Source organism: Uloborus diversus, chromosome 8, assembly GCF_026930045.1.
Source record: "Uloborus diversus isolate 005 chromosome 8, Udiv.v.3.1, whole genome shotgun sequence".
NCBI classification, from domain to species: Eukaryota; Metazoa; Arthropoda; class Arachnida; order Araneae; family Uloboridae; genus Uloborus; species Uloborus diversus.
Genome location: NC_072738.1, coordinates 67,007,651 through 67,029,448, shown reverse-complemented (window position 1 = coordinate 67,029,448; position 21,798 = coordinate 67,007,651). Strand labels below are relative to the sequence as shown.

At 36.6% G+C, this 21,798-nt stretch overlaps 1 protein-coding gene across 1 annotated transcript in view; it reads right to left on the bottom strand.

Moving 5' to 3' along the window:
• Window positions 1-2,803: 2,803 nt before the first annotated feature.
• LOC129228403 (uncharacterized) overlaps window positions 2,804-21,798 on the bottom strand; it is a 106,565-nt gene continuing 87,570 nt past the window's right edge. The window contains exons 4-7 of the mRNA XM_054863082.1: window positions 20,747-20,847; window positions 7,475-7,563; window positions 3,844-4,060; window positions 2,804-3,051 (exon numbers count right to left, since the gene is read on the bottom strand). Of these exons, the coding sequence (XP_054719057.1) occupies window positions 2,804-3,051; window positions 3,844-4,060; window positions 7,475-7,563; window positions 20,747-20,847 (655 nt within the window). The remainder of the gene's footprint in view (window positions 3,052-3,843; window positions 4,061-7,474; window positions 7,564-20,746; window positions 20,848-21,798) is intronic.

The following is a 21,798-nucleotide window of genomic DNA, read 5'->3' as shown; positions in this document are numbered from 1 at the left end:
CTTTGTTACAAATTATCACACTGCACCTTACCTCCTCTCCTCCCTTTGTCGCATGTCACGCTATATTACATGTCCAAACTGTTATACGAATAGGTTTCAAAAAGTAAAGTAACAAGAGCTCTGACGGGTGTGCATATTCTCTGTATGAATATAACACCGAAGATAACGGAGATGATCAGAGCTTTCAAACGGTACCGATAGATCGAGCTGAGTCCACTAACAGACTAGAGATGCTAAATACGGAGAGATTGGACAACTTCAGAGCGGCGGCCATCTTATGTCCAAAATGCTCAGTCCCCGTAGACCGTAATGCATCTTCTGCCCTAAATATCACTGTACATTGTATCGAAAAAATTAGAAGCTAGTTATGATATTATGAAATGAAATGTGCAGATCAAAAATATCTGTTTGTTTTCTATCTTTATGAACAAACTTTTGAGAAAAAAAAATTTCTTTGTAAGCGCTATAACGATACGAAACGATTGGCACCAGATTGCCAGACTTGGCGCTCACTCCGTTTCATAAAAATACAAGAAGAAAAATCAGTCTATTCTTCAAAGATTTCATGTCCTATATTCCGTGAGAAATCTAGAAATTCACACAACGCAGCATTTCGAGCTAACAACACTTGGACTAAGCATGGCGGACAGCGGCGCGCCGTTGTCCAATCTCTCCGTATATAGGATCTCTATAACAGACGAAATGTCAGTTAGAAGATGGCTGCGATGAAGGAAACATGTTCCGCCAATGAAATAAGAAGTATGATAAGGCTTTTGCGCTTGGAGGTATTGGACCATCCTTCTCACAGTGACAATCTTGCACCAAGTGACTTCCATCTCTTTGAACCTTTAAAGAATTACTTGGAGGTCCAGCATAGAAGAAATCATCGTCAAGAAGGTGAAACCACATCAAGATGGCTTGCTGAACCGCAGTATCGGTTCTGAACTGATGATCTCCTAAGTGTTTCTTTTGAGGATCAAAGATATGGAAGTCACTTGATTTGAGGTCGGGATTGCAATGAGGGTGGTCAATGCTTTCTAACGCAGAAATCTTATCACACTTCTTGTTTCATTGGTGGGCATGCTTCCGTCAACGCAGTCATCTTCTAACTGATATTGTGTCCTGCTACTGGACACCAGCTCCATTCACCGGTACCATTTGAAAGCTATCTGATCATTTTCGTTATCTTTCGCATGATTTTTATTCACACAGACATAGAGAATTTGTTCACCCGTCTGAGGTATTGTTACTTTACTTTTTGAAACCCCTAAGTAAGAAATGATTTTATTTCAATCCAAATGCTGAATGTCACGCTTCTTATTACCCCTTCCCTTTCCTTGTTACAAACTCACAATTTCACGAAACCCAATTCCTTTCTAAACTATGATATCATTTGAGGATCTCCCTAAAGATAGGAAGTTGTTTTGAATGCATTCCAAAATAAAGCAACAGTTAAACTTTACCAGTTATGTGTGCTTCTTCGCCTGTCGTCAATTTCGAAACTGAAATTCGTAAACACAGAGAACTTTGCATTGCGCCAAACTAGCGAACTATTCTTGCCACAAAGTGTTTACCATAGCATGCGAAGAAGCATACATATTTAAAATTATCTACAAACATTTCAGCATATGTTGAAGTAACATAGTGGCATTAATCAAAGAACAAGTCTAATTTTTTATTCCGAGTCGTTAACAGCTCTGTAGTGAACATTATAACAATATTTCATAGTTTAATGCATTTTTCAGATACGGAACAAAGCTTTTAAATTGTCTATAAAAAAGTAACTTTTCAAACATTTGAATGAGAGTTTCGCATTTGAAGCAAGTTATGCTTAAATGCGATTAGTTCGTTGTTAGGTGATGACGTGTACTTCATAGATTTGGCGGATCAAGATTTGAATGAAAACATTTTTACCGATTTGAGCAATATAATACATGTATTTCCTACGGATTTTCTGCATTAAAGTAGAAAATACCTAAGCAGCGAAATGCAAATTGTCCGAAATGGGGTCAAATGGCGATTTTGTTTCACTTCGCGTAATTTTGAAGGTAAAATGACACCAGACTTGCTTTTCAACTTAAATAAAGAAATCACCAAATAAATCCCCCAAAAGTTTTCCAAAACGCAAGTCAATTGAAGATATGTTTTTATATATAAAGCATCATCGCAAGAGGCATGAAATATAATATGAGTTGTAGAATGCGACCTGAGGAATGATGGATAGAAAACCGACAGTTGTTCACCAAGTATTTTGAAAAAGCGTTTGCAAATGTTCGGAAGTGTGCCTGAAAGTGTTTTTAAGTGTATTTTGGCTAAGATCCAGAAACTAATGCTCTCTAATATTGCTAACATCAGCTGACTATAATATTATCATTATTCTATATCACATTTACATATTCGATTAAATTAATTAAGAAGCTGTCGGGAGGCCAGTTATGCAATGAAAATGCATAAGGGAAACCAATTAAAACTTTATGCCATATAGAAGAAAATATTTAAGGTGTTCATCTTTTAAATAGAAGGCAATCAGAGTACTTTAAATATTGATATTTAGAGTTTGGGATAGAAAGGGGAGCTTTAGAAATTTATATCCAGAGATAACATTGATTTTTAGAGACTGCCTGATTCATTTTACGAGTCATTGGCGAATAATAAATAATTCATTTTGATACGGGATTTGACTTCGATTTTTCCATTTTTTTGGATTATTTCTGGAACAATTTGCATTTCTTAAAACGCCTCAAAAATAAATGTATGCGTGGGACTTGATTCCACCAATAGAAAGGCACATGGTTCCCTTCTTTTACAGCCTTTGAAGATTGTCGCATGACTTGGCCTGGAAGCAAGCCTTCTTGAGGAACTTCTTAATGAGTCCCTTAGCGCGGGAAAGCGAGTGGTTCGCGCCCCACTTGGCGGCCGCTTGCTCAGACTTGGCGCACTTGACTCTAATCTGTGCTAAGATCGACACCAGCAGTTCATCCACTTGGTGGTTGATGGCAGCCGAGGTCTCAATGAACAGACTTTCCCGTTCTTTGGCTGAAGTTTGTCCCTCTAAAATGAAAAGGCTGAATTCAATATTTAAACATCATAATTGTATTTGGAGCTGCTTTTGCAAGATAATTCGCAGTTCAAATAAACTATAGGAGGCACTGCTCTGGCTAATGGTTGCCGAAAGGGGTAAAACCAAAACCGCGTCAGTTACGGAGGATAAAACCTGTCCAACGAGACGTCTGCCTTGTGCATACATATTTGAAAATTTACCTCTCTAGCTAATTTCTCAAATCGCCGCAAAGTTGCGTATTCAAGCAAGCTCTAGAATTGCGAATCTGATTTCATTATTGTATGAGTAGTGTTATGTTATCTATTCCTCTTGGTACACGAAGCGAAACTAAACACTTAGAAATTACTGAAATATTAACGGAAATAAATACTGATTATTATCCTTTATTTGGTTGAAATAACAAAACTTTGTCCTCTTTGTTGCTTTTGCAATAGAAAGTAAAGGGACTGACTTGTTGCTTCTACAAAAGTAACAAAAAGACTGTAATGGTCAACATTTACACTGATACATAAGTACTAATGTAAAGATGAAAAGATATTGTTCAGTTTACACTGCCATTATAAAGCTTAATTGAATATTTCTGATTACTATGAGCCAGGCAACGTTGTATCTAAAAATTTTCGAAATGAATAAAGCTATAAATATTCCATTTTGTGCCATGTCAAGCATAGAGCTAGAAAGTATTCTTTCCTGCATGATGCTAAATGGTCAAACGACATATTCTTGTGTTCAATATTTTCAACAAAGAAATAAGTGAAAAATTACTAAGTTCTGAAGCATACCATCTGACGTCACTGCTCTAACTCGAACCAAGTCAGATTTGTTGCCCACCAGTAGAATGGCGCTTTTCCTGAAAACACGTTGCACCTGCGTCACCAAGTCTAAGGCCCTCATGAAGCTCCTTCGGTTTGTTACTGAATAGATAATTACATGGGCGTCGGCAAATGGAATATTCAGAGCTGGGGAAGATGTGTTGTCATTAGTATCCTTGTCTTCTGGCTAAAAAAGAAAAAAAGACATAATATATTTCATACTCTATCCATTTAATTTTTCCTATACAGTGGCCGCCGCTTAAATTAATCAGTTTGTTCTAAGCAATTTTGATTCCATAAAGCGGCTGATTCAAAAAAACGGCGAATTCAGCTACAGCTGGATTTTACTCTGTTTTTTACAATTTGATTCTTAAAGCGGTTGATTCAATTAACCATTGATTAAATTAACCGGCGTCCACTGTAGATATTTTTTTCTTTTGAATAACACTCGGTTATAGTGCCTAGAAAGAATAGTGTGCCGATCGGCGCTTTTTCTCCCGCGATTCTTGAAGACAAATTGTATGAAATCCGCTAGAGGGCAGTGCGGTCGAGGTGCACGTTCAATTTCGCGGTGCTTACATTAGTAGACGCGGGATTTTGTTACAATTTAGTTCCGCGTTTCTCTTTTTTACCTTTATTTCGTGAATATTTCATGAAACAGCGTTTAAGGCTTTTAATGGAGGCATCAAAGTTGAACATTAGAAGAAATAAAGCTTCATCTTGTTTCGTACCAGGGTGCAAAAGTGAATACAAAACATGCAAGGAAAAAGTTACGCTTTTTAAAGCTACAACAGATGAAGAAAAACTAAAATGGAACTCGTTAATTCCCAGGTTAGATAAAGTTTTTGATAAATATTGCTCAATTTGTGCTCTGCATTTCGAAAAACATTTTATTGAAACGTATTTTACGCATATTATAAATGGTGAGGAAGTTTCGATTCATCGGGGAAAATCTTTTTTGAAACATGAGGCAATTCCGGCAATTTCCTCAAATCTGCCAACAAATTTTACTAAAAAATTACCAAAGAAATGGTCCATCAGGAATTATGCAGTTAAGAAAAATGTTCCCTGTTTGAAAAAAGAAAAAAAACTTGATCTTTCCACAGATGAAACTGAAATAACTATGTATAAATCTATTATAAATGAAATTGTACATATTAATTTACCTAACAAATATTGGGTTTGTATGAAATTTAAAAAATCTCCAAATATTGTAGTTTTTGTATATAATGAAAATTATGTGAAAAATAATATTGACGATAAAAAGATTTTTTTGTGTAAAAATTTTACACAATTGACTCTGAAAATTTAATACTTATATTTTAAGGCAAATGTATCGAGATGGCTTAGGGCGCAGTTTGTTGTTATTTTTAATGCCACTTGGGAGACTCAAGCCTCATTCATGTAGCCAGCATGAGTTTAAAGCAGAAAGGAGCGACTCCTGAGTCAATGAGGCCCCTAAATGAGAAAGAGCCCGACTTGGGCAGGGTATATGGTAGCACCACCTCTACAGTTTATAGGTCTGGAGAATAGGTTGGAAATCTCCAGCAACGCTACGCCTGGTAACTGTTAGCGACCGACCATAAGACTTTCGGACAAACGGAATCAACGAGGACGTAAGTTAGTTATATTTAAAAAAAAAAAATTTTTTTTCTTGAATTTCAGCCTTTTAAAATCCTGTAGGAAATTGATAATTATTATTGTTATCGTCCCCCGTTATCGAGATAAAAGGTATTTAAGTCTCTCGAAATTTTAAGAAAAGTGGCAAATTTAAACACTTGGCGAGGGATTGAAGGTACCAATTTCTCACAGACGCACGACTTTGTCCGGAGGAGAAAATTAAAAGGTCATTTGATTAGCCTGTATATTTACAAATAATGGATGAAAAATTTCTCGCCAATTGGCTATGTTCATTCGCTCTTCCCATGTTACGGTTCCACGTCATGATAATTTCGTAATTTACTCGTCCATCTTATGATAATTTTGCCCCGGAAACTGTTCTTAAAATTGATATTAAAAAAAAAAAAAAACCCCACAAAATCGAATTTTCGAAAAATTGCTTTGAGGTGCACACCCCCATGCTATAAAGTAACTTTGTACCAAATTTCGTGAAAATCGGAAGAACGGTCTAGGCGCCGTGCGCGTCACAGAGATCCAGACAGAAATCCAGACAGAGAGACTTTCAGCTTTATTATTAGTAGAGAAATAAGAGATGCGCAGTTATTGAATACTTAGGGGCCATTCATTAATTACGTAAGGATGATATTGGCAATTTTTGTTCCCCCTCCCCTCAAGTAAGGGTACGTGAGATCCCCTCCCCCTATTCTTACGTAGATTCCATTTCGTTTTTCAAAATGTAAAATATAACAAATCTTGGAATCGTAATTAAATTCACATTATTAAATTAAACCTTTTGCGTAAAGAAATAGTTACTGAAAAGTTAGAATCTAAACTGAAAGTTTTTTCGACATTTTTTTTTGATGTACTATTAATAAAAAATAAAACATGCCATACACAATGCTACACTATTCATTTTTTATAAAACAAATAAAAAAACATTTTACCCTAACACGTTTCTTACCTTCCAGACGCAAATGGAACATAATCTCTGCCATATTACTTGACCGCGCAATTTCTAATGGGAAATACCGACTTGGAAAATATTACGTAAGAATGAGTTTGCCCCCCCCCCCAAGTCCCAAGTAAGGGTACGTAGAGGCTTTTCAACCCCCCTCCCCCTCTGGGACCCTTACGTATTTAATGAATGGCCCCTTATAGTCTACTATTTTCATTGAAGATAAATTAGCATAAGGTAATTTTATATGCTTCAAAAAATAAATAAACACCCATGTAACAAATAGCACTTATTACAGAATTTGTCTTTGGCGCAGAAATAAGTTCAATCCGAAAAACGGGGCTTTTAAACTGCGAAATCAGCATGCAATCGCCGATTTAAAACGAGTATGATTGAGGAGCATAACGTACTACTCGAGCGCAGCGCCATCTGGATTTTCCTCAGATCTGACCTCACTTTTTCCCCGTCGATCGGCACACTACTCTTTCTAGGCACTATACTCGGTTTAATGCTTTGTTATTGCTTTATTTTTTAAACTAGCAACATTGTCTGATTTAAACATGATTTCGATTTTGCTGGATTTGAAACCATCTTTTTTTTTCCTCTCAAGTTCAATTGAATTCATGTGATGTCTTAATTTTATGCCATTTACTAGCCCTTAGAATGAAAGCTGTGAGTACATCAAGCAATTTATTATAATAATACAGAACTACATGCAATATCCCGACAGCCTGGTTATGACATCCAGAGACTGCAGTTTCGTCCTTTTTGTGGACTCATCAGCCTGAAAATAACAGTAACCAAGCTGGAGGCATATGCAATCTTTTTGAAGCTGAGAGTGCCAATAAACTGATAGCTGAACACATTTAAATTTAAATTGGTTCAAAATTAATTACTAATAAGAATAACTGAAGTTAAAAGTTACGATCACTGCTACTATTGTCACGTTAAAAGAAAGCCTGTCATCTTTATTTTTCTCAACTTATAGTTATACAACTAGAAAGAGAGTCATGGAAAGAAAGTCACCTCTTCTTCTGGACAGCGGTGTTCAATAAACTCCAATTCGGATTCTTCTTCGTTTAATATCACAGTAATGGCATCGTCACCGCTCACATCTGCAAAAGGAAAACATAATCTGCTGACTGCTGAGACAGCATGCAAGTTAAACAGAAACATAAACCTCAATGGCGAACAAATCCTTCATGGCGAGCCAACTTTTTCCGTAATGACTGTATTGCTGATTGCCCAAAATGCCGTTTGCAGTTTGAAAAAGAAGGGGAAAAAGAACATTTCTTGGATTTTGACTATCAATCCATCAGCAAAACCATAATAACATCATTATCAAATAATTTTTTTTGTATGAAAAGAAAAGGGCATTAGAATGAAGGTTAACTGCAAAATTTTCCCTACCACTCACTGTAAAAACGATTCGGAAACGTTCCTGGAAATTAATGGGCAGCTGGTATGGCAAATTTCTGCCAGTAACATATCTTGCAAAAACAAGGATCGTTTTCCGCTAAAAATCAGTAACCTTCCAGAAAGCCTTGAATCATTCTGAAGAATATGGGGATCTGACCGGTTGAAGCCATTCTAGAGCCTTTAAGTGATATTCGGTAAGATTAAAGCATCAATGCATCCACGGCCAAACCGCTAAGGCAGAATTGCACTGGTTGCCTTAAAATGAGACTACTTAAACTCAGCGTTCAAACAGCCCCAGGCCACATTTCATCACTAAATTATGTTAAGTAAGGTTCGTAATCTTTTAAAATAAAGAGGTTAGTTATTATTTATGCCGTTTATTTGCAGATCTGGGGATGAAAACGATCCGAAAGTAAAAGAAAACCCCTTGAAAAACAAAATAATGCGGATTATTAAGAAGAAAAATCACAATTGTGTCCAGATTCATTTAATTTCGGAGAAATGTCTTAGAGAGCGGCATCAGTGCAATTTGACTTAAGTATATCAACTTGAAAAAGGAAATTAAAAGATCGTTCACAAAACAAGCCTACGCGTGCGCATCCTGCAGTATTTGTAGCGAGAAAGAGCAGGTCTTTAAATAATATCAGAGAAAATAAATCTACCGAAGCTATTCGAGAGAGGAGTTTTCATTCTTTCTAATGTTTAAATGATGAGCATTTCAACTGATTTTAGCTGTAGTTAGATTATATAGCTATTTGAGAAATTATGTTTGCCGAGAAATATGTTTTTATGAATGTACGTTGATTTTATATTAATTTCTACAAATACTTTGCAATTTATATAAATAGTTTGCCCACTAGAATGTATGTTTTGAGTTGTCTTTCAAAATCATTGATCCTTCTTGATACCATTACCTCTTTTACTGCTTTTCCTAATGGATTTGTTGAAAGGGAACAAGTAGCCTCAGCGCGGGGCTACTTGAACCCAATTTTTAAAAATAGAAAAAAATATATAAAGAGTTAAAGTTGCTGTTTAAAAATGGTTGAAGGTGGTAGCAAAACGTCTGAAAAATGTTAGAAACAAGGTTATCAATGCACATTATGGGTTTAACCAAAAAATTAGTGTAAAACTCTTAAAAAATATGAAGTTTTGGGTCCAAGTAGCCCCCGTTTACGGTATGAGGCAAAAGTATTGCAAGTTGATGAGTAATTTTTTATTCAAGCATGAGATAATAATAATAATAGTAATAATAAAAGAAGCTTCTTTGATTCAGCTGTTATTTTTTTAGATCAAAATGTTAAATATGCTTAAAGATATGATATAATTGCGTTATTGAACACAGGTAATTATTAAATTTCATAAACAAATGTAATATAAAAAATAATGTTATCAGAAATTGGAATCCATTTTGGCTCCAATCCCACAAAATGAAATAAAGATATAATTTTAATTTACTCTGAGCCGAAAAATAGTTAGTGAGGGAACTGAACCGATAAACATTACGTTTTTGGGTCGCCTCTCGTTTCATTACAGTTGTTTAGATTTATTTTCCAATACAGTTCACTCCTCTAGAGAACGCTTCAGTTCATGCAGGGACGTTGTGTTTTTTCATTTCTTTCTCAGTTGAAGTGTTTGCGCGTAACGATATGCTTCGTTTTGATCAGAGGTCCCTGTGTGAACTGAACTCGTGTATTATTCGTGTGAAACTTACAATAAACAAGTAAGTGATATTCTGTGATTTTTCATTCACATGGAACAGAAATACAAATGCAAATTATCGAACATTTTTTGGTCCTGTCGACCCGGACTTTTTAAACCTTGATACTTTCTTAGTGCACATTTCTGTTCCATCCATAATCAAGTTCGCATATGGACTTCCTCGTTGCAAATGAATTCAAAGTGCTTCATTCAGAACTATTAATTCCAGTTACGAAAGCCATTTTCGTAAATTCAGTTATAATTCAAATTGCAATTGAAATTAGTGAAAGTTAATGAAGTGTTCAGTATCAATTTACTTGTGCAAATGCTGAAATTTGAACTTTTGCGTATTGAAATATTTCCTTTCCGTGTATATGCCATTCTAATGTCAATTTACTATTGTGTTGTGTTTGTTTCGCAAATACGTTTGGGATTTTTCTAAGTAATTTGTTTTAGTCAAATTGTGTTTTTTTCGCTTGTGCGATTGAGTGCATTATTTTTCTTTTAAAATGGTATCTAAAAGCATTACTTAATCAAAAGAAGATTGCAAAGGCAGCTATTACTCGTCTTAAAACAAAAACTGAAAGGGATGTTGAAAATTTAGATCTTACTGAATTGGAAGTTAGGCGAAATCGATTTATTTGATTGAGGGATGAAGTTGAAGGGATTTTAAATTCAATAATGAATGTACGCGAAGATAAAGAAACTGATACTTATTGCATTGAAAAGGAGGATTTACTTGACGGGTTTGAACAAATGCTGGTTCTAATTGGTAGGAATATTGCTAAGCGTTCTGAATCTAAGCAGCAGAAAAGTCTTGATTCAAAACCTACCGAATCGGCAGATGTTAAATTACCTACGTTATCTCTTCCAACCTTTTTGGGGGAAACAGAAGAATGGTTAACATTTTCAGATTTGTTTCGTGCTGCGGTATCAGATAATCCAAATTTAACTGATGCTCAGAAATTACAATATTTAAAAGGTGTTTTAAGAGTAGATGCTTTAAAAATTGTTCATTCATTATCAATTACTGATAGTAATTTTAAAATTGCGTGGGACCTTTTAGTTGAAAGATATTTTAACAAGCGGGAAATAATGTCATCGCTTATGAAGAAATTTATGAACGTTACACAATTAAATGGCGAGTCACACAATCAAATGTTGAATTTGATAGATTCTACTAAAGAATTTGTGCGGACCTTAGAATCGTTAGAGTTTAAGTTTGATAAAACGGCGGATACTATTTTAATGTTCTTAGTCTTGCTTAAACTTGATCCGAACATCAGGACTTGGTTTGAGAGAACCCTTTTGGGGGATAAGATTCCCTCCTTAGATGATTTACTTGAATTTCTTAAAACGCATGCGAGGTCTATCAGGACAGGAAAACAAAGTGAGAAAAGAAATGTACAGAAAAAGGTGACTTTAGTTGCGTCAAACCTGCAATCACAGTGTTCACTCTGTAATGGAGATCATGAGTTGCGTAGATGTGAGATGTTTTTAAAATTGTCAGTTCCGAAGCGTATGGAAATCGTAAAATCAAATAATGTTTGTTTTAATTGCTTAACGCGATTTCACGGAATCAAAACATGTAAAAGTAAATACAGATGTCGAACGTGTAAAAAACCACATCATACTTTGCTACAATATGAATTTTCGAATGGTAAGGGAAAACAAACAGTGGGAAGTGGACTTTCAATAAATGCTCCCGTGTTTAAGCCCGAATTTGCTTCAAGTGAAAATGTTTCCGAAAAAGCGTGTAGTGTTCCAAAGGTAGTAGATGTTACATCTTGTTTGTCAAATGTTGACCCTTATGTGCAAATTCTTCTGTGTACAGCTATAATTCGTGTAAGAGATGTTTGGGGCGATTTTCAGACGTGCCGATGTTTGCTCGACAGTGGTAGTCAAGCTTCGCTGATTACTACTGAGCGTATTGAAAGATTAGGTTTAAGCAAACAAAAAGCTAATGTGCGTATTTCATGTTTAGGAGCATCAAACACTCGAACTAATTGAATGTCGCAAATTCAATTCACATCGCATTTTCCATCTCGTTCTTCATTTACGGCGTCGGTGTATGTGGTAAATAAAATTGTGGGTTTGCTTCCCCAGTGTAGTTTAGCTGCATCATACTCAGAAATGTTTACGGATCTCACTTTGGCTGATCCAGCGCTTCATGTTAGTAGTCCTGTTGATATTCTTCTTGGAGTTGATGTCGCGCTACCGTTGTTACGGGGTCAGACATTATCAATGGGTAACGATAAACCATTTGCAATGCGACCATTTAAAGCTACTTCAGGGGGTCAGAATTTTCTAAATGTAAATTCCATTCAAGTAGTGTCAGATCAGCTAATGAATAAATTTTGGGAATTGGATTCGGTTCCGTGTGCTAAAAGTTTTACAGCTTTAGAACAGTCTTGTGAAGATCATTTTAAGAAGACACATTCTAAAAACGATGAAGGCAGATATACGGTTAGGTTACCCTTTCATTCCTCTCCTACGCAGTTAGGCGAGTCGAAACAAATAGCCCTTCGTAGATTGCTTGCCGTGGAACGTCATCTCAGTTCTGATCCAGACAAATACAATCAATATAGACAATTTATGAAGGATTATTTGACTTTAAATCATATGGTAGCAGTGCCAATTTCAGAATATAACGAAGGGAGTTCATATTATTTGCCTCATCATGCTGTTCTAAAAGAGTCGAGTACTACGACTAAACTTAGAGTTGTTTTTCATGCATCAAGCAAAACGTCATCAGGCGTATCGCTAAATGACCTTCTCATGGTTGGCCCTAGAGTACAACCAGAACTGTTTACAATACTTATTCAGTTTAGAAACTTTCAATTTGCGCTTTGTGCTGATCTCGAAAAAATGTTTCGTCAGATAAGAGTTCATCCAGATGATACTGATTGGCAAAGAGTCTTATGGAGAACACCCGAGGATTCTATTACAGAATATCGTCTTGTCACTGTTACACACGGAACTTCCTGTGCACCATTCCTTGCAGCAAGAACTTTGCACCAGCTCGCACTAGGTGAAAAAGAATCCTATCCATTAGCTTCTAGCGCAACAATTCGTAATTTCTACGTCGACGATCTTTTGAGTGGAGCTTCTAAAAGAGAAGAAGCAGTACAACTTGTAATCAAATTACAAGAGATGACACGAAAAGGAGGCTTCAATCTTCGAAAGTGGCATTCTAACGATCCCTCTATTTTTCGTGATACTTCAGTTGACGTGCAAGAAAACGATGCAGTTCAGTTTGAAGACGACAATGATTGCAAGGTTCTTGGAATTGAGTGATCGCCAAAGTTAGATGTGTTTAAGTTCTCAATAGCACCAGTAGACATAAAATTCACTTACACCAAGCGAGAAATACTCACAAATAGCCCGTGTATTTGATCGGTTGGGGCTCTTGTCACCATGTGTAACTTTCATGAAAATTCTGTTGCAAGAGCTTTGGCAAGGGAAATTCTCTTGGGATCAACCTCTTACTGCTGAACTTTGTAAACGTTGGAGATTGTTTCTGGAGGAACTATATCTTCTTGAGCAAGTTACCTTCCCGAGATATGTGCTACACTCTCAGAGTGAATTTGAGTTACATGCATTCTGCGATAGTTCTGAGAAGGCTTACTGTGCTGTCATTTACATGCGCTGCGTTTCTAATTCTTCGGTTCGAGTCACCCTTTTGACATCAAAAACCCGAGTGACTCTCTAAAGGTGCAATCTCTTCCAAGACTTGAGCTGTGTGCAGCTCTTCTGGTCACTAATTTGTTATATTCTATTCTTCCACATCTAAACTTTCCTATCAAATTGAAATGTGCCTGGTCCGATTCAAAAATTGCTCTAGCATGGATTTATTCAGAACCTAGAAGATGGCAACCTTTCGTTGCTAACCGAGTAGCATAAATACAAGAATTGGTTCCAGATATTCAGTGGAATTTCGTGAGCGGACTCCAAAATCCAGCAGATTGCGGAACAAGAGGCCTATTTCCGTCCAAATTTGTAAACTGTGACTTGTGGTTCAATGGCCCGAAATGGTTAAGTGATCCTTCTATACCCTATACAAGGCATGAGGAAGATCAACTACTGCCAGAAGAATTTCTTAAGGAAGAGAAGAAAACCTTCAAAATTGCCATTGCACAAACGATCAACATTACGTTCATGACTGAAGTAATTCAGAAATATTCCTCATGGAACAAATTGAAACGAGTTATTGCATGGTGTCGAAGATTTTCCACTAATTGTTCGGTACCGGCTGAAAAAAAAGTGAAGTCTTCTTTGACAGTTGAAGAGATAGACAACGCGGAGAAGACAATTGTGAAATACATTCAAAAAGTTCATTTCTCTACAGAACTTTCGTGTTTGGGTGCCGGAAAACAGCTTCCTTCCGGCAGCACAATCGTTCCGTTGGCACCATTTATTGATGAATTCGGAATACTACGTGTAGGAGGCAGATTAAAGAATTCGAATCTTCCAGAAGAACGAAAACATCCCATCTTGCTTCCCAAAAATGACTACTTAGTAGATTTGATTATTACCCACTACCATTTAACTTTACTTCATGCAGGCCCAGAACTCCTTCAAGCGGCAATGCGAGAAAAATTCTGGGTGCTTTCAGCTAGAAATGCTGTGAGAAAGGTTATACACAGATGTGTCCCGTGTTTCCGAAATCGTCCAAAGGCAGCTCAACAGCTCATGGGAGACCTTCCGGAATCCAGAGTTTGTCCTTCTACAGTATTTCAAAACACAGGTATTGATTTTGCTGGACCATTTTTGGTTAGAAGCTCAAGAGGAAGAGGAAGTCGCAATACTAAGTGCTATATTTGCATGTTCGTCTGCCTTGCAACAAAGGCGGTCTACCTAGAAACTGTGAGTGACTTAACTAGCAAGGCATTTATAGCTTGTTTGAAGCGGTTTGCAGCCCGCAGAGGTAAACCTACAGAACTCTATTGTGACCGAGGTACCTATTTTTATGGCGCTAGCAGAGAACTTAAGACAGAATTTCAACAATTGTTACGACATAACAACCTCCATCACTTCCTTGCTACAGATAAAATCAGATGGCGTTTCAATCCTCCCTCGGCTACACACTTTGGAGGCCTTTGGGAGTCCGTGGTGAAGTCCTTTAAGTTCCACCTTAAAAGAGTAATAGGTAACACCAGTCTCACGTTTGAGGAGTTGACAACGATTGCAACTCAGATAGAGGCATGTCTCAATTCAAGACCTCTTTGTGGACTTTCAAGCGATCCTAATGATCTTAGTGCTATCACACCAGGACAGTTTTTGATCGGGAGACCTTTAACTGCAGTGCCACAACCACAGATTTGTGACAAGATCAGCCATTGCGATCGATGGCGTTTGCTTCAGCGTATGATTCAACATTTCTGGAATCAGTGGTCGGCAGAATACTTAACAAAGCTGCAGTCGAGATCCAAGTGGTGTAGGGCTAAAGCAAATCTTGACATTGGTGACTTGGTGCTGATAAAAAACGAAAACTTACCACCACTGCAATGGAAGTTGGGCAGAATTCAGAAAATATTTCCAGGGAAAGATAACAAAGTTCGCGTTGCGGAGGTAGAAACGCAAACCGGAAAACTAGTGAGACCAATTTCTAAGCTGTGCCCATTACCTGTTACATAGTTGAACATTCTAAAAGACATTTTTGCTCTATGTATTTACTCATGTTTTCAGCTCTTTTTTTCCAGCGTTGTAGAGAGTCATCTTTTCGCTGTACTAATTTGTACAATGTGTTTTTTTTCATATTCTGCAATTTCTTTAAGTGCATTTATTCTGTTAGATGAATTAATCTAGTATTATGTTTAATTATGTTATTGAAACCCCCTCCGAAGTTTCAAGGGGGCGGTATGTTTAGAATTATTTTCCAATACAGTCCACTGCTCTAGAGAGCGCTTCAGTTCATGCAGGGACGTTGTGTTTTTCATTTTTTTCTCAGTTGAAGTGTGTGCGCGTAACGATATGCTTCGTTTTGATCAGAGGTCCCTGTGTGAACTGAACTCGTGTATTATTCGTGTGAAACTTACAATAAACAAGTAAGTGATATTCTGTGACTTTTCATTCACATGGAACAGAAATACAAATGCAAATTATCGAACAACAGTAACCGCTCTTTTAGACATGGAACCCACAAGAGTTGGCAACACTTCTTTTGTTATTTCATGGTGTAAAACCTCACTCATTGTCTCCTTAGACTTCTTTTCTGCACTTTCACTTCAAAATATCAGTTTACTTTCAAAAATGCTATTTTTGGTACCTCATTAAAAAAAAAAAACATTGGTTCCTCAAACTTCTTCTTTTGGATAGGATTGTAGTTACAATAACAATATACCTTTATTTGACATTGTGGTGTCATGTTTTACCCGAAAGAAGTCATTTCTCCTTTCGTTCAAGTTTCGCGTCTCCAGTGTAGGAAATTATGAAAAAAAATAAATAAATAAATAAAAAAAAAATAAATAAATAAATAAATAAAGCGAGTATGAACCGTTCAAACCTTTTCCTTAATGTACACGAAATATCCCTTGGTTCTAAATCAACGATGTTTTACAACTTTGTAAATCACTTTCTTCCTCTACCTCGTTCCGTTTCTGAGACAGGAGTTCTAACTCCGCAGTTTTCCCACCAGGTGGCGCAGTACATGGTTTTATTCAGGAGCACATGGTTACGTATTACTGTACCTAAACACCGTTTTTATGAACATGGCAGTTGCTTTTCCGACGTTAAGTGGGTGACAAAGGACTTTAATGGACATACTTTATAATGCTGAAAATAACTTTCGGTTAAGTTTCCTGGCAAGACGAAGAACTTATGCCTCTCAAGTCGCTGTTTACACACTCTGTAACAATGAGTTTATATCTTCTAATCCATGACTAGCTCATATACCTGCACGTATGGCAAGTTTAAAACTACCTATCTCAGTATCCCACATCTCTCAGTGCCAGTGTTTCAGCCGGAAACAGACAAGATAAAAGGATCAAAAGGATTCGGGATAAAAGAGGGAAAGAACTTAATTTAACCTGCAATATTTCCCAGAAAGCTACAAGTCTGTATCTTAAAAGATGCAGTAGGGCGAAAAAAGTTTTCCGGTTTGGCTTCTCTAGTTGTCTTGGTAACCGTTAGGCACCAGTCAGCATTCAGAACAGAACGAAGTGGAGGGAAGTGCTGAGTGGAAAAAAAAAAGGATTAATCGATACTGGCAGAGGGGCAGAATCCGCTCAGGAAAGTCGAGAACGAAAATAGAATTAGGGACATACTGGAGCGATAAAATGCGATTTTCTTCTGTACTTAAAAGTCTTTATAGTATCTAGAGATATTATTAACTTTTTATTGTATTGGAGCAGTAAAATGCACCGAATATTCTTATAGTATGAATGCTGAAGCTTCCATGAAAATCTGTGTTGTTTATATATCTTCCCCAGTATCATTTCTTATTTTCCCAAGGGGTATCAAAGGGTATGAGCCCAATGTATATTTTATCAAAAAACAACTAATATCACTCCCACATATATTGAAACACGTTAATTTCTCAAAGCTAGGTGGGCAATCGACCCCTCCTGACCTTCCCTCCTAAATGACGGTGCTGATCCTTCTCTTTTTTTCCAGAATTTCAAAAAGGAAGAAGTTGAAAATTAATTATTTTATACTGAAAATCTAGTGTTTTGTGCATTATTTTTAATTTAACGAAAATTGCTTGCGAGCTACAGTTTCTGCTGTATAACAGTTGCAATGGATGGCGCTGATTTAAAATGACATTTTGAAATGAAAAGATTTCTAACGAAATTTCAAGCATTGTAACCAACTAATCAATTTTAGTACGTTCAATTTAAAAATTGTGGAAAGAAATTATTACTTGATCATTTAATATATCTGGATAATTTAAACCATCGAATAGTTAGCTTGAAATATACTTACAATTAAAAAATGATAACCCGTGCAAGAAAGTCAGATGAAAGCTTAGTTTTTGCTAATGTGTAACCTTTCAAGCAATTTCTCTGAAAGCATACAAAAAACTCTGGTGTAAATTTTCGCAGAAATGAGTGAGACGTTACTCTATAGTTACATTACCAGGGTGTAACCTTCCACAACTGATGTGTAACTTTACACCAGTTATATCAGTTAAGTTCGATTCCGAGTCACAACTGACTACAACTGTATTTATGTCGAGGACTGCATACTAAGTGCATTGCCTCCATTATTTTTTATACCGATAGATGGCAGCACCATCACCGGATCGAACACTTAATGAGAATTTAGAACTAGACCAGGAGCTAATAGCTACCTGGTGAGGTAGCTATTAGCTCCTGGTCGAGGAATCCAAGTGAAACGATACCACCCCCAGAGGTATCGTTTCACTTGGAGGACATTGAGACCACACGCATATTTAACGTCGCCCAGTTCCCTTTAATGACGACGGTGGATCTTCGACCATCGAGGTTCGAACTCAGGACCCTCCGGCCCCGAATCCGACACTCTACCGATCGGGCTACCACGGCCCCCATCAGTTAAGCTACTCCATAGTTGTGGAGACAGCTAAGCTGCCACCGATTTTTATGGAGTAAGGTTACACAAAAATGTTTTAGTCAAATAACGAATCCAGTGGTACAGAGTTAATGCAGTGCTGACGGAATACTCTGTATATTGGTAATAGCATGTTTTGATGTCTGATGTTGGAAGCGGCTTGAATCAATATAAACTACTGATATGTAAAAGTTTTATGTTTTATTTCAGACTTCAGTCTTACGTGTAAAATCCTCATGACTTCTCTGCCATCCTTTCTTAGGGTTCCACATTGATAATGTTCCGACGGTGCATTTTTAGGAATTGTATATTATTTCTAGATCCCCAACGTTGAGAAAGAATGTTGACTCGTTTACATGTCGGTGGTGGCAAAATCGGTTATTCGTTGGACTCCATAACTGGAGCGTCTCAGGTTCGATGCACGCGTGTGAAAGATCCTCCATGTATAGGCGGATTTAGGCCGAAATATTTGGGGGTGTAACAATAACAGGGAACTGGGGAGGGGGGTACTCCCGGAATAACAAGGCAGTGGCGAAATCAGAAAATAATTTTAGGGCGGGACACACTTTTAAGTCTAAAAAATGCGATCTAAACCATATTTAGTAAGATTAGGGAATGGGCAATTCTTAACATTTCAAACTGCAGAAAAAGTCTTAAACAAAAGTCGATATTAGAAGCAATGGGTGAATCCAGCTACTGGTTCGCAATGGGATTGACGCCCCAGAAAAAATTTGAAATTGTAGTTTTGAAAACGCAGTTTTACAGTTCTTGGTGATATTTTAGGGGCAAAAAAGGTACGTGTGGCTCTCCAAGGCTATTTTTAGAAATTTTAGTCATATAAATGTGATTATAATAGTCCATATTTATAGTTTGGGTTAGGAATGAGACTCATAGACTGTCTCCAATCGATTTTTTGAAAAGCAGATAGAAATCGTACTCCCTCTCCTCCCCCACGCTACCTCTTTAACTTTTCATAACTGAAGTTTTAAAAATGCTACGGAGGACAATTTTTGATGCTGTTACCGGACGGGGTGTTCTGAAGCTCTCCCCTGGAAATTTTTCGAAATTAAAGTTCTAAAAATGAAGCTCTTCTGCATTGCTCCATGGTATTAAAAAAAAGGATTCTCCCACTTAAATATTTCGAAATAGTAGTTTTCAAAACCAAAATATTAACACTCTTTGATGGTATTAGAGAAAAGGGGTCGGAGGTCCTTGTTCGAATATTTTCCAAAAGTAAAATCTTAAACACATGAGTGTAAGACTATATTTGGTAACGTTAGGGACACTGCAGTTTTTCAAAACTGAAGCTCCAAAAACACAAATTTAAACGATTTTCGATGTATTTAGGTGATTAGAAGATCTTCCTTGGAAAATTTGCGAAAGTGAAGGCCATGAAACGAAATTTGAAGTACTGTGTAATAACTTTGGCTGGAGAAAGGGCTTTGGAGAAGAAAAATTTTGAGGACTAATAGAAAAAATGAAAACGAAATAGAAAAAATGAAAAAAAAAAAAAAAAGGGAGGGGGGAGATATGAAAGAAAGTGGATTGTGGGAGGAGGGGGGACGACGCACACAATTCGCCGCCAATAATCTGAAGCTGTAGAAAAATTTAAATGTCAATATTTCTTTTTGAAAGAAATTAAGATTTTTTTCCCAACATTCTTTTTTTTTTTTTTTTTTTTTGTAAAATAATTGCGTTTTCCCAAAATGAGATCTTTTCTTCTCTTAAATGATAAAGAATATTTTTTTAAAAACATCTACTCAGCATTTTGTAGGGAGGGTCACCAGCCTTGTGCCCCCTCCCCTGTGGATGCACCACTGCAGCAAAATGTCCGGGATTTCTCCTTCAAAAAGTTTTGAAAATTTACCATAAAAATGTTGGTTTTCGGTTGATTTCGGTGTAGAGTTTATTGATAAAGTTTCTTGTAATAGCCATGTTTCTTTTTTTGGACTTTATTAGCCATTGTGTTTCAAAATAGAAGAATTAGTATTGATATACGAATGTATACCCAATTACAGAACATACAACTATTCTATACAATAACACAGCACTGAACAATAAATTGTTTGAGAAGTTTCTTTATTTACATGAAATTATTTATTAGTTTTTTTTCCAAACGGATAAAATAACTTTAATTCTTGATATGAGCACAGTTATGTTTTTCTTGCACTAGCGACGTGTGGTGATACATTGGATTCGAGTAAATTTACTAGTATAGCAGCTATGAATTTTTCCCCCCAACTGCGTTTCTGAGTGAAATATACTAAACTATTTTCTTTCAAAACCCAACCAAAAATTTTGGGGATGCGGCGCACCCCCTTATATCCGCCTATGCCTCCATGTACGCTAATGGTGACTGGAACACGATATGTCAAAGTATTCCTAGTTCTCCTTCCGAATCAATAACTCTGAGGTGCTGGATCAGAGGTTGCTCAATTCCTGAACTGAGTTATAAAGAAGCGTTGTCTTCAAAAACCCCTCAAACTGGTTAAACCACGTGTAGGACGATAGGTAGGGGGACCATGGCGTAGGGTCAACAATGCGCTCAAATTTTAGAAACCTGTTTTCTTTTATTTTTCAACATCTTTTTTAGATTAGCAATGCCTGAAAAACGTACTAAGTGTCACGAGATAAGAAATTCATGATACTTACCGTAAGTGTTGTCAAAGGCGCATATGTATTCGGAAGTATGGAACTGCCTGATAAGGGAGGTTTTGCCAACTTCATCTGCTCCCATTATGGCCACTTTGTACCTGAGGAAAGAAGTGCTTAGCTGAATACTTAAGAAATGGTAACCCCACTTTGATGTAAAAAGTATTATTTTTAGTATCCTCAGATATATATATTTTTTTCCTATTAATTTTTTTCTAGCTTTATTATTATCAAATTATTTTTAAAAAAGAGGATCTAGTATTATAAATCGAGCTGTAGCGCAGAATCTTCAAGTTTTCCATGCGCTAGTTACTAGTTGAACCTTCCGGAACACATCTGCATCCAAGTGTTTAGCATTTCTACTCAGTACTCTTATTCCTAAAATGTTCAAAATCTGGAAATAAATCATGCATGCGTCTCACAAGGAAACAGGCTCATCAATTTGCTAATCACCGAAAACATCCTTTTTTTTTCCAGAGCAATATTACAGAAACTGCTGGTTAGAACTGAGAGCTGATTCAAGTTAAGGAGACGTAACTTTTATCTGATTCTATGGGGAATCAGATCAGTAACGTCATCTTTGCATCCACCAAACTTTAACATGATTCTTGTCATCCATAAAAGGTAGTTTTTGAAAGCTTTTGGCTTAATTTAGAGGAAGAGAATAGAACTCTTTAACCAAACTCCTCGTTAACTGCTCGTTACTTGTCAACGCAGGTATATATTTTTCGAGGGGGTTTCGGGTGGCAGAATAAAAAAAATTTAATAAATGTCAATAATAGCTTGAAGCTGCAGATAATAAAGAAACCTAGGAAAAGGAGATAATTAGAAGGTACAAATTAATATGAAATCTAGAAGAAGAAAAATAGGAACAAAAAACGATTTGGAAAAGAAAGTTATCAATAAAAAATATTCATGTTTTAATTTTGAAAAGAAAAAAAGAACACAGCAACTTAAACAAAATTTGAAAACGTTATACTCTATGGAGATGCAAACAGGATGTGTACCCCTTAAAGCAGGAATGAAAATGGAGGGAGCAAGTGCAATCATTG